The sequence below is a fragment of the Ambystoma mexicanum genome, chromosome 3q (genome assembly GCF_040938575.1).
Source record: "Ambystoma mexicanum isolate Mex_15411 chromosome 3q, UKY_AmexF1_1, whole genome shotgun sequence".
In the NCBI taxonomy this organism is placed as follows: domain Eukaryota; kingdom Metazoa; phylum Chordata; class Amphibia; order Caudata; family Ambystomatidae; genus Ambystoma; species Ambystoma mexicanum.
Window position 1 is genome coordinate 1041170640 of NC_090926.1, and position 13987 is coordinate 1041184626.

Consider the following 13987-nt stretch of genomic DNA (forward strand, 5'->3'; position numbering starts at 1 on the left):
TTGTTATATTCCGACTGGAGTCGGGTGCATCAATCACAATAATAACGCAAGGCAAATGAGACGAGACAATGATACGCGGGAGCGTGTCTGTGGCTTCTAGCTTCTTTAATGATCAGCACGAAACTGGCACCTGAGGTGGTAACCCTGCCTTTTCCCTTCTACGTGGGGCGCAACCCACTCCAAAATAAACAACAACAGAAATGGGACTTAGTTCCCAATTAACAGTGATAAGAAATGGAAAAGGGGACACAACACACTTCTCACTCTATTGCACACCTGCACCCCTTAACGCATCCTCCTTTGAAACTTTGCACCATATTGCCTCCAAAATGTAAAATGCAAATAACAGCAGTCAACGCCAAAACTCTAGAAAATCTGGATCCTGCAATTTCTTCGGTCATGGGGGGGCACCAGTCCATGCCCGCCAAAATTCCATAAGATGCCCTTGGGTATCCCAGTCAGTATCCTCTAGTGACAGTTTTAAATCTACTTCCCACTGCTTCCTAAATGTGGGTGAAATCTTATACGACTTGGATTTGAGCGACTATTACATCTTTGACAGTAAACCTTTCTCGACCTGCTGGCAACTAAGAATTCGAATTTAGTTTTCTCCCTGAACCCCCCCTTATGGAATTCTGTATACGAGCACCCATGGCCGGTTGAGTAGGCAAATCTCTGATTCCGTTGTCATCGAATGTCAAGGGGGGGGTTGGAGACCACCAGCAAAAAATGGATACAAACACTGTCATGATCGGCAAAACTCTAGTTTAAACATTTTGCCGCGCGTGCTGCGTGTGACGTAATCGCGCACAATACGCCCCCCTCTGGACTAATGTTATTGTGCTTTTCCTATACAGATATTTCCGGCAAAAAGCACAGCTGGGCTGGAGGGTGGCATTAACCCCGAGTGACGCGTTTGGAGGCGGTATTGGAGTGCTTGACAGGACGAGGAGGTGGAGACAATACGCAGTGACGTCTTGTTGGCGAACGCAATGTAGAGGGCGGTCTTAGCATGCTGGGCGGTCATTGCAAGTAGTTTAGAGTTTAAGGGGCGTGTCCTAGTGTGCCCTGGGTGGGGTTAATTGTGAATGTGTCATTTTGGGCGTGACAGGCAGTGGCTCGCAAGGAGACTCCTGGCAGCGGTAGCGGCTGTCACCGGTAGAGGAAGATGGAAGCCGACGGGGGGCCGGGTGAGTCTACTCAGAGTAGTACAAGCACATAGGGGCGAGCACTTCTTGTCAAGAAGGGCCCTTCCGTATTTTTCAACCTGGAAATTGGTATATTGTGTTGCAATTGTCAGTCCTTAAGATATCGATCTCTACTGTGCAAGCCATTGGCCAATCATTTAATTCGCTTATGTTTCATTGCCGCAACAGTTAACCCCTCTTCCTCATGGTATGCTGTCGCAATGCTGCCACATGTGTAGTTAACCCCTCTTCCTCATGGTATGCTGTCGCAATGCTGCCACATGTGTAGTAGGCATGCAGTGAAGGTGGCAGTGCATGTTTTGAGAGTTTGGGGACATGAATGATAAGCGCCGTGCAGTGTGAGGGTGGGGCGCAGAGCACGGAGACACGTCGCTAGCTGTTACCACGCGGCGAGAAGCACAGGGAGACCCTCGTGCATGAGGCCATCCAGCCAGGGCTGCAGTTGACACTCTGAGCAGGGAGTGGCTGCTGATAACGCTGAAGAGGCATCGTGCAGTGGGCATAGCGCTGCACTTAACGAGTGGGCATGGAATATTGCTCAGGAGTGGACAGCGGTTAAGACGTGCGGAGGGTATTTGGTCCTGGATTCGGATCCTATGTGAATACAAGGTGCGAGGGCTTGCCTGTTAGTGGAGTGCTAGACATCCAGCATCCAGACCAAAGTGACTTATATTCAGGCATACTTTCCTAAGAGGGTAGAGCAACTGTTGGCCATACCATAACGTGTTGGGAATGGACGTGTTAAGTTTGTATCCACTTAACGACAGCCTTTGTGCTTTTTATTTATTTATTGAATACAACTTACTCCTCGAGGCTTGAAGCATAATGTGGACTCCCAGCTACAGCCGGGGAGCTGATAAAGTAACACCAGACACCATGACAGTGTCTGCAAGTGTGCCCTCCCCAGACACCACTGCAGTGTATGCATCTAGCGCAGTCCGGGTTCTGGTAGCGAGACATCCTCCGAAAACAATACATTGCACGCAGCCAGTGCTGTGGTGCCGACGCAGCGACGTCTCCGGAAACCAATGTGGTGTGTTCCACCAGTGAAAGGTGCTAACGGAGTGCAGTTTTCCGAAACCACTGCAGTGTGCGCATACAGTGACGAGATGCTCATGGTGTTATCCCACCTGAAACCAGTGGCAAGTGGCAGGCAGGTCTGTCGCAGGGTTTGGTGAGGCCGGGGGCAAAACTTCTGGTGAAGCCTTCCCTTGCTATTTTTTGCACTGTGCTAACAGGCACTTCCACAAGGAGATGGTAAACAACTCCCTTCCGTTTGATGTGCAGAGGGCATAGATATGTTTCACAAACACAAGAGAGCAGCCCTGTTATCAATACCTCAGCAAGAAATGCCCACCCCGGGTCAGTATACTCACATACACACCATGCTTGATTCTATGGGCACTTCTAAATTGCATAATATTTAATAATTTGTATTATTATGCACGGGTTTCACAAAGTCTCTTAACACATCATGTAAAAACACATCGTCATGTAATCAACCTGTTTTATTTCGAATAGCAAATCGCAGCATAGTCTATACAATGCAATAAAAATATATTCAACAACAGTACAGAGATAATGTTCTCTCAGTGCAAGAAATGTAATACCATAAAGTGTATGATGCAAAAAACGAGTACATCAGTATTCACATAACTGTTAAAGGGAGTGTACATCCTTGTCTCTTTTTTTCTGGCATTAAGAAAATTGCGTCATGTATCCTGGAAGGAACGCCATACCTCTAGAGCGGTATTTTGTGCTCTACCATGAATGATACAGACACCCTCGTTTTTTTAAACAAGTGTGATGGAAATGTACATGAATTGTTTTATGGAATGGCATATATAAAAAAGAGACAAGGATATACTACTCCCTCTAACAGTTATTTAAATACTGATGTACTTGCATCATACCCTTAAGGACCTTGATGAAAGAATCAGACTAACCCACCCAACAGTTTCAGCCCTGAATGTTGTCCTAAGCTCATTTGTGGAATTATATGACAATATATGGGCTCAACTGAAGAACTCACAGAGACTTATAGCGGAGGTCAATAGAAAAATTGACTGTATTGGTACTGAACTACTGGTTGAGATGAACAGTAAATTTGACTGCATTGGATCAGAACTCAGCCTCAGACCTATACTACTGGGAACAACATTAGGGCACCCCAGGGGGCAAATAACCACCATAAATCCCCCAGTGTCTGATATACCAGCAGAGCTAATTGAAATCTTGGACAGTGCAGTGTCATTTGAATTTTCTGCAGATGTAATACGGCTTCTCAGCACATTGGGGAGGGTGAGGCATGTGATGGGAATTTTATTAGTAATGTTACTCTCTCTTCAAAACCCAATAATAGGGCTCTGAATACTCCCCAGGTTAATGTTGAATCCGATAATGCCTTGTCTGAGGGTGGCCCGATTGAGGAAAATGGTAAAAGTCATTGGAACTCTTATCCCAAAGGGAACTTCCACAACGTAAAATGAGATTGATCAAGCGGAAACCCGTAATGAAACGATCAGGTGGTATATGCACTAAGCCATCGCATAAGACCTTGTTTAGACCTAATTTAGTGCCAATCCCTGAAATTGTACCAATCATTCCTGAGACCTCCATGAAAATTAAGCTGGTTGACTCAACTGCCCAAACTGATAGGATGCGTATAAATAACACCTTGGATGTAAAAGACCCGCGGGTGCAGGGAAGTGTGTGTGATTTGGGGACATGCAAGGACCCTTACATTAAGCCTCATGTCATCCAGCAACCCACTGGCCCTGCACCAACCTAGCACTTGAGAGCTGTATGGGGATGTGGCCCAGGGAAACCAAAAAGGTTATGACTCTGGAACGAGAAACAGAAATGCATCCACCTTCGGTTATGGGTCTGTTGGGGTCTAGAAATGACCAACAGGCAGCATATAAGGAGAATTGCGGTATGCTAATGCCTCCCTCAATTTGGGGACCTGTCCAGGGAAGTTCATCCTCTGCTATCAAGCCTTTACTGCCTGAAGTGGCGAACTCCCCTATTGAAAGTGGAGTCGGGTGGGGCAAATTTCGGGAAGAGGATATCCCTCCTGCAATTTTCTATCCCACCCTGTCCACAGGAATAAGAGACCTGGTATAGCGGCTCCATTAAACCCTCCAACATGAACACTCATAAAGGCATGAACAGTGTACAACATGGGGGACAAGGAGCTCTGGATAAAACTCATTTGAGAGTCCCACCAGTGTGGCTTGCGGCAGTCAACCATCCCAAGTAAACCACTGACCCTAATTAGAATAAAGAGCCTGTTGGAATTGGCGGATCCAATCTGCTTAAACATGTCGAATATCCTGACAATTTCTGTAGAGATTCCAGCTCTTGCCTTGATTACCTCCAGGGATATTTCCAGGGTTGCCTTTCCGGACAGGGAGCACCGAGACGTAAGTCTCATATTCATTGATTCCCCCTTTGTTAAGGAACGTATTCTTACCCAGAGTGGGCCCTTGAGGAATCTGGGCTTTGAAGTTGAATCTAGAACATCTATGGAGTCAATGAATTTAGAGACTCAAGGCAACCTACTGAAGGAAAATATCCCTCCATGCTCTTTTGCAGAGTCAGGATAGGCTGGTAGAACTAGCCAAACTAGAAAAGAAACAGGCCATAGATATTGTTTGGGCCGCAATCATCTGGACCCTGTGGCAGAAACTTGTCCCATAGGCAGGCCATTCAACCGCCAGACTCTAGAAATATAGAGCTATGCCTCTATTCCTGGAGCACTAGAGGAAACCAACATTTAATGGTAACCCTGATTGCCTCTTGGATTTGCAACAGTTAATATTGCATACCTTCAGGAGACTTGGATGACCTCTACCCCACCTTAGATGGCTATCGAATATATGATCAGGTAGCCAGTCGGAGTATGGGGGGCAGGCCAGCAGGGGTTCTCCTGACGGCCATGGGTAACTGTCTGGGTTTTACTGGATCTGTCCTGCCGGGCCTCCCTTTTGGGGCACTGGGGGTAGACCTTATATCTGGTGATGGTGCTCTGAGGCTATTAATTATAAACATTTACTGGCATAGTGGAATGTCATCGGTGGAAGTGTTTGTAACAACTGTGTGTCATGTAAATAACTGAATGGGCCCTTGAAAATGAGAATGGTAGAATCTTGATAGTCAGAGACCTGGATGCTGATTTGTAAGTTTGAATACGCTCCATGGGAAATCTGCAAAATGGATCCAGCAGTAAGGGGTATTTCCTGAAAAAACCCAACGGGGTACTTCTTGGTATGTGGGGCTTGGAAACGTGGGCCTACTTCCTTTGGTGCGCACCGATAAAGAACAACCTGGAGACTGCCTGGCATACCTGGCGGCTTGGAGAGAGCTCCTCCATGCTGGACTATATCTCCCTTTCCTAAGGAACAGATGTACCTCCTTTAAGGTCACTACTAATGATTGTGGTGATCATGCCATCTTAACAGCACATTTTAACCTGATTGTCACCAAAAGGATATATATCCCACATCTACAGGTCACAGCTAATATGTCTGGAAATGCGGTTAGATGGACACCCAGAAATATTGAGGCATTACACCATAATCTGAGGGCCGAGTTTAACAAATCTACCCTGGAATGGAAGTTGAAGACCTTTAACGCTCCTGCGATTATGTCCCTTATAGATGACGCAATTAGGGACACAGGTCAACGACCAAATAGAACAATACCTAACCCCCAGCATACCCACTGCTACAATCAGGAATTGGCCTTGGCTAAAACCCATATGAGAAAGGACATTCAGAGATTTAAGATCTTAAAAATTTGTGAGGCCTTACAGATCAACAGTATTAGATTGATCAAGCAAAAATATAAAAACCTTTGTAAAAGTATAACATTTCGACATGTTGGAGATATTAATTAAGGTGAATGGCCAAGATACAACTCATGCCATTTCACAATTAAACCTAATTTCCGAACAAAAATGGCTCGAATTCTATGGTAATAGATTTGGGCCAAAGCTGACACCTTAAGGGGTGGGGGCAGAGGAATGCTCTGGCAATGGTACTAGTGATAAATGGGAGCTTACCTTTGAGTTTGACAGTTTTATGGATCTAATCTCAAATTGTAAAATGTTGCATGCCTCGGCAACAACGGCCTTATCAATAATACATTCAAGTCAGACCCTAACCTATGGGCTAGCCTCCTCTTTTATGAATTCAAGGACATTTTAATGACCAGGAATTGCCCCCCATCTTGGTTTACTGCCCATGTTATCCCAAGCTTCAAGTGTGGTAGCTGTTCTGATCCAAAGAACTATCGGCCCATATCCTTGATTGATTCAGACTGCAACATCTTTTCTGCACTATTACTATCACATCTTGAAGATTGGGAAAAGTGATTCCATCCGTTAAGCATGTTTCAAACAGGCTTTCATAAGGGCCACTCTACAAACATCAATGGTATTGTAGTAAAATGCACCCAGGATGAGGCATGGAGGAGGGAGAATGGCAATACTTTTATGGTGTCGGTTGACCTATCTGCAGCCTTTGACTGCGTTGACCGCAACACATTGTGGCATAAATGAGCCCTCTGGAGCTTACCAAGGGGTTTTCTAACCCTTGTTGAAGGGGACTACAAGAATGCAGGCATACAGGTTAGGCTTAATCAGAAGGGTGATATGTCAGCTAGATTACAAACGTACTGTGGGGTGAGACAGGGCTGCGTACTGGCACCCTGGATCTTTACCCAGTACCTGTCCGATGTGGCAGAGTGCGTGACTAAAGAGGGGTTGGTAGCCCCAAGAGAGGGCCGAAGTAAGGTCGTTTGGATGCCTTCTTGTTGTTCGATTCAACCAGAGTGGGCCTGCAACGTTTTCTCACCACATTTGCAAAATACGCCAAAGATAATGGCCTTGTCGTCAACCCGAGAAAGACTAAACTCCTCGCATTTGTGAAGAGAGAACGTAAGATCTCGCATCCTACCTGGAGCCTGGAGGGGTGTAGGATGGTTATCTCCCCTAGTATGTGACCTATCTGGGCTATCATGTTGGTGCATATAAGGGGATCAGGGGTCAGTTGGAATTTATCACTCACAAAGTGAAACTACTGGGAAACCAGCTATTGAAAATCAACCGTAAGTATGGGAGATTCTCTATAAAACCTGCACTTATGTTTTTTGAAGGGAAGATAGTCCCTAAACTGGTTTATGGGTTGGAATTGTGTTCTGATGTAACAATGCGCAAGTTGAAGCAAATAGAGGGTGGAATCTGGAGACGAATCCTTGGCATCCCCAATGCCGTACCCATAACTGCCATCCAGTACGAGCTGGGGTATATCTCACTATGGGCCCGCAACCAGTGGAGGATGCTCACGCTCTATGCCAAAATTAAGTTTCCCTACTGCAAGAACTCTATATGAGTTGGTAGGAAATAACATAACGGCCTCTGCATTTCTACTAAAATTCGGCAACAGCTGTGAGAAGATTCTACAGACCATTGATTCAAATTTGGCAACCTTAAATAGCAATCCAATGTTAACCAAAACAAAGTTGCAAGATTACGATTGGATCACTACGATAGAAACCTTCCACTCCTATAAATCAATGAGTGAACTATACCAGGACCATAAGAAAAGAGGATCCCTCTCCAAAATTCTAACTCTGTTCCCAAACCGATATTATCGTGGCCTGCTGCTGAGGCTATGATGGAATATCCTCCCTACCAAGGACATTCTACTTAGAAGAAATCTAATAAACATAGAGGAAAGACTATGCAGATTCTGCAACTTAGAACATGAAACAGCCAAACACCTTATCTTGAATTGTGTACAACTAAGTGACCTGAGGAACTCTTTATTGGGCTCCCTGAAAAATTCATATTCCAGTTATTACACTTATCTGGTCCGGAATCGCTGTTTAAAGGTGCAAAACACGCGAGAAGGTTTGGCCTTAGCCGGGTTTCTTAAGGGCCTTAAGTTGGATGGCCTTTGATAATCTAAGGGGGTATGATCCGTGATGGAAGCCTCCTATTTTGACTTTTTTTCCCCCTGTTTCTATGATTATAATGCTTTGCTGCAACTATGGGTTTCTGTCTGTGTTTCCTTTTTTTATTTCAAATTAAGCTTTGTGCTAAGGTTATTATATGTACATACCCTTACATTGAGCTATATTTTATTTAAGAGTTACATAGGAATTCACATGATCTTTTGCTTGTAATACCCGTACATTTGTACTTGGTTTTCTGACACATGTCCCTTCTTTTTTATGTTATCCTTTATATATTTGTTGACACTTGAATCTGATATGAACACTTTTTGTCTAATCATATGTCATATTATGTATATACTTTGGAAAGTATTTTTTACTTTTGTTTTTTATGCTGAACGTTTTGTAAAGGTTTGATTAAACCAAATGCAAAATAAAAAAAATACTGATGTACTCGTTTATTGCACTTTATGCTATTGAATTTGTTGCACTAAGAGAACATTATCTCTGTACTGTTGTTGAATATATTTCTATTGCATTTTATATACTATGCTGCGATTTGGTATTCAAAATAAAACATGTTGATTATATGATGATGTGTTAATAGACTTTCTGAAACCCATTGCATAATAATACAAATTATTAAATATTATGCATTTTAGAAGTGCCCATGGAATCAAGCATGGTGCGTATGTGAGTATAACGACCTGAAGTGTGCCTTTCTTGTTGAGGTATTGAGGGCAGGCCTACTCTCTTGTGCTCGTGAGATATTTGAGGATTCCCCTCTGTTGTAGTAGTAGTCCTTTCTTGTTGATAAATGTGAGTGGTGACCCATCAGAGATTCAGGGCATAGATATGTTGACAAGGCCCTCAGGATGCAGCTGCGCTAAGCTAAAATCTTGCTGGCTAACTCATTGCACTAATCGCCAAAAAAGACTGGTAGGGGAAATCTGCATATGGCACACACAGAAAATCTCGCAAAGATCGTGCCATGACCGCCCAAAATGTAATCTTCATCCTGTATATAGGGTCATGAGCCTATCTTGTACACTCTGGTCATATGAAATATCTGCACATTGCTGCTAATGTGAGCTGCAGTGTGACATTTCCATCCCGCCTGCCAATAACCTTTCTTCTTTCACGTGTTTTTTTGACATTCTTTAGTGTGCTATATTCGAAAAGGTACACCTGGTGGGAGGCAGACTGGATACCCCAGACACAGAGCTACTCCTTCATGATATCACATGATGTGGCATTTAAAACGCTTCTGTACACAAGTGTTTCTAGGTGCGACAAGACAAGGAGGTGGAAACAAAGGGAGGAAAAAATAACGATCTTACTAGGCCATGTATCATTCAGATCACGCAAGTGCAGGGAAGAAGGAAGGGGAGAAGTGGCAGGGGGAAGTGAAAGGGGGAAGTGCAGTTAACTCACAAGTGCAGCCAGCGGGTGGCTCATAAGTGCAGAGAGAAGGGGCTGTAGGGTTGCAGATACAGACCCTTAAGTGCCTGGGAGCCCAGAGGCAGTGCGAGGGCAACTGGACATGCAGGAGCCTGGGCCCGAGTTCAGAGGGTGACCAGTGCGCGGAGCAGTCGGGTGCATCAGCAGGGGAGAGAAAGAGCACAAGCGAAGCTTTACTGTTTTATATTTCTGTACCCTATCATTTTTAAATAAAAATATTCTACGTTTTCACTTCACTGTGGCCTACATTTTCCTGTGTCAAGGTATAGTTGGTATTCTCATATTTTTATGCATACACTATTTTCCAAAAATGGATTAGCGGAGTTTGCTAATTAAAATGTTCTTGATTAGCAAACAAGCTTGTTTGATTGGCAATTTTGTATTAATTCATTCCTAAAGGGAATCTCAGTACAACTAATGGTAATGAAATTTGTAATTGGTTGGAAATGTATTGAAATTATACATTGCTATCTTGTCTTATTCGTTATTTTCTTTTTGGCATCTCTTCTTGTTTATGTGTAAGGGTTGTGGTTATACCATTTTGCAGTAATAAAATACATTATTTATTTATTGCGTGTTTATTATGTGCCTATACAGCAAAGGTGTTTCAAGGCACAACAGGACAAGGGTGGGGGGCAGGGAAGAGGAAAATAACAAAAAAAGGGTCCTACTAGGCCTTGTATCATTCGGATCGTGCAAGTGCAGTAACACGATGTGCAGGGGAGTAGGGAGGAGGGGGGAAGTGCCGCTCTTAGCAGAATGCGCTAATGCTAAGGAGGGAAAGGAATTTAGGTCAGAGTGGCGAGCACCCACTTGCTGGCCGAAGGGGGTGGGGGGGGACAGTGGCGCTGGGTTAGGGGAGGCCAGGTGGACAAGTGCCAGGGGAATGCAGACAGTGCAACGGAGCGAACGTCCATGTGCTAAGTGTGAGGACAGGCTGGATGGGCTCAATAGGGGTGCAGGCCCAGCCAGGCTAGTGCATTGCGGGGTGGGCCCGTTAGGGCAAGTGCAGGTAGGCAGTGGGGTCAGGGGAGACCAAGTGCTGGGGTAGACTGGTCGAGGAGGTCCTGTGCCCTGTATGAATCGGAAGGAACCATCAAAATGAGGCCGAGGTGAGCATTAGCAGGGGAGAGAGAGAGGGAAGGAGGAAGAGAAAAGGAGGGTTTTAAGAAGCTTCCGGAACTTAACGAGACCCGGCTCAAGTCTGAGAGGGGCAGGGAGGCCATTCCAGAGGGAGGCACCTGCGGAAGAGGGAGAGATCTACCCCCACTCTCTGCATAGAGAAGTGTCTGATCTGCAGAGTGTGGGAGGTATATAGGGAGAGAGAGTTGGATGTAGCAGGGTCCCAGACCCCAGAAAGCCTTGTGGATGAACTTGATCCTCGCAGCAACCAGTGGAGAGATTTTAGAGCTGGAGAGATGCGGTCCCTGGGCTTGAGGCCAAGGATAAGTCTTGCAGTCCTATTCTGGATTAATTGAAGGGGCGGAGGGAGGATTTAGGCAGATTGAGGAAGAAGCTGTTGCAGTAGTCCAGCCTAGAGAGGACCCAAGCTCTGGAGACCTTGTGTTTCTGGGCAAAGGGAGAATGCCTCTGAGGAGGTGAAGCCAGAAGTGGGCCTTCTCAGCAAGGTCTGTGATGTGAGGAGAGAAGGAGAGATGGGAGTCAAATATGACACCAAGGTTTCTTGCCTCACAGGAGGGTGAGGGGAGGGGGCCCATGAGGGGCGGCCAGAGTGTAGGAGGGAGCTGGGGTTGAGAAGGATCTCGGTCTTACTGGCATTAAGGCAGGGATCGTTAGCAGAACACCATGCCTGAATAGCAGTCAAACAGTCGGGAATGAGAGAGGAAGAGGAGGCAGTGGAGGGAATCTTGAAGGAGAGCTGCGTGTCGTCCGCATAACCACGGAAGTGAGGGTAGTGAGGGGAGAAGGCAGAGTTCAAATGGGCTAGAGTGGCAAGGTAGATGCTGAAGAGCCACAGTGAGAGGATGGAGCCCTGAGGGATGCCGCAGGTGGAAAGTATGATGGAGGAGAGAAAGGGGCCCAGTTGAACCTGGGATGGTCCCCGAAGACTGCCACAGCAGCTCTGCACTTGTGTTTCAGAAAGGTTAGGCTGGAATCATACCAGGTGTTGCGCTTGGAGGCAGGGTTCATACAGATCCTCATGACCGGGGCAAATATGTCCAGAGTGTTGGAGATGGAGAGGTGAAGGTTAGCAAGGGCTGTGTCAGTGTGAGAGTCAGTGGCTGGAGTGGGAATTAAAGCGGCGGCAAAAGCAGCAACTGACCATCGCTTCATCGGATGATGGAGAGGGAGACTGACAGTGCGGGTGGGGGCTCTGCCTGGGGACCCATAAGATCAAGATGAGCGAACAGGAGAACATGATCAGACCAGGAGAGGGGTATAGTGAGAGGGTTGGAAATGGGGATGTCCGCTCAGATGAGAGCATCCAACGTGTGTCAGGACCGGTGTAAGAATGGTTTGGGAAAGAGAGTCACAAAGGCTGCAGAAAAGTCCAGAGTCCGCATCAGGGGAGTCAAGGTGGATATTGAAGTCTCTGGGGAAGAGAAGCTTGAAGGTGAGGGCCAGGAGACAAGACGTGGGGTCAGACCATTCCAAAAGAAAGAGGGAGACGGGACCAGGGGTCCTGTAAATGGTGGCAAGAGTCGGTGAGCGGATTGGTGAGACACCAAGTCTGCAGACGAGGTATTCGAAGGAAGAGTAGGATTGAGTGGGTATGAGAGTAGCAGGGACCCATTCAGGGAAGATCAGGGCCACTCCGACCCCAGAAAGGTTAGACTTGGGCTTAGAGCGTTACCAATATTTTTAATGTCACTAGAAGGTTTTTTTGCAACCATGGCATCAATTGAGCAACAGTACAACAGTACTTTTGTGCACATCTGAAGTTGTAAATTAGTGAAATGAACGTCTTTAAAATGTAAAGGTTAGCTGCATGAAAGAACACCCATAAATACATTGATATGATAAAAAGCCTCTGAAAACAGTTTTCGATGCAAGGCTATGTACAGCTGGCTGCAGTCAGTTTTGTACACAGCCGTGTCCCATATATCGTATTGCCCCACCCTGAGCGGTGTAAGGAGAAGTTCAGAAGTTTCATGAATCAAAAAGTTCACAATGTTATAGGAAAGTAATAGCTGGAGACTAAGTACTTAGTATGGTGTTGCAGCAGGCAGGGTAATTGTCAACTCAGACAAGATAGTCCTTGCCTATTATCAATATCAACTGTTTTAAATATAGCTGGGAGCCCTCCTAGCCACACACAATATCCACCAATACATCGACGACACACAGCTATACCTCAAAGATCGACTCCACCAAAGACATCGACAGGTGCTCAAAACCTGCCTCTCACTGATTCAGTCTTTGATGTCAAGTGCATACTCAACCACTCCAAAACCAAATTTCTACTCCTCACCAACAACATCGAACACCCAGACATACAGACCTGGCTATCAACCATGAACCTTGAGCTCACCTCCTGCACCAAGTCTCTCTGGTTCACATGGACAAACACCTCTCCTTCAAGACACACATAGCTAAGAAAACTCAGACAGCTTGGTATCAGCTCTCCCTACTGCAGAAAGTCAAGCCCTTCCTCCCTCCGTACAGCTTTAGATTCACAGTTCAAGCACTGGTCACTCTTACTATTCTGCTGTTACTACTCTGTTGTTGACCCTCACTATTGCCCTCTACTATGGCTTCTTCTACTTAATAGTGCCTGTTACTACCTAGTCCACTACCAATATTTTCATTTATCACCACTACTACTACTTACTTCCTCTCCCCCTCTTGCTATTCCACTACTCCCACTACTGCTACCTCTGCCAATACTATCACTAACACTCTTCTACTCCTCACACTTTCGACTCCCACCCTCAAACACTCTGCAGAGCCCTGCTTAACAATAGCTCTGCACTCCAATCTCGATCGCCACCTCTGATTCCTCAGATGCCTCCTTCACCACATCCTGTCCTCACCCTACTAACCCCCTCAACCCCCACACACACCTCTTTATATACCCAACCCTCTCAGAGGAATGGCCACTTACCTTATCCAATTAGCTACCTGGCTGGGGGGAGGGTGACAGGGAAAGCCATGGGAGCATTTAAGAGCGTTTTTAAGCATATGGCCCATTTCCAACATGGCTCCTGATGGGGTCTAGGGACGTTGGATGGAAGGCCTCCATTGGCATTTTGATATAATAATTATATCCCGGGCTGACTAGTGGAATAAGGCCTTCAGAGGCCTTTAGTTTATTTTAAAAAACCCTGGTGGGCTAGTGGAGGCTTGCCGCGCGCAGGCTCCAGCTGACAATGAATGCTGGTGCCGTGTTCCTTTGC

General features: G+C 45.8%; 1 protein-coding gene across 1 annotated transcript in view; it reads left to right on the forward strand.

The window, feature by feature from the left end:
• The first annotated feature begins 1066 nt into the window (after positions 1 to 1066).
• Positions 1067 to 13987, forward strand: part of CYTH1 (cytohesin 1) — a 914859-nt gene continuing 901938 nt past the window's right edge. Inside the window, exon 1 of the mRNA XM_069655238.1 lies at positions 1067 to 1190. Within this exon, the coding sequence (XP_069511339.1) occupies positions 1169 to 1190 (22 nt within the window). The 5' untranslated portion in view covers positions 1067 to 1168. The remainder of the gene's footprint in view (positions 1191 to 13987) is intronic.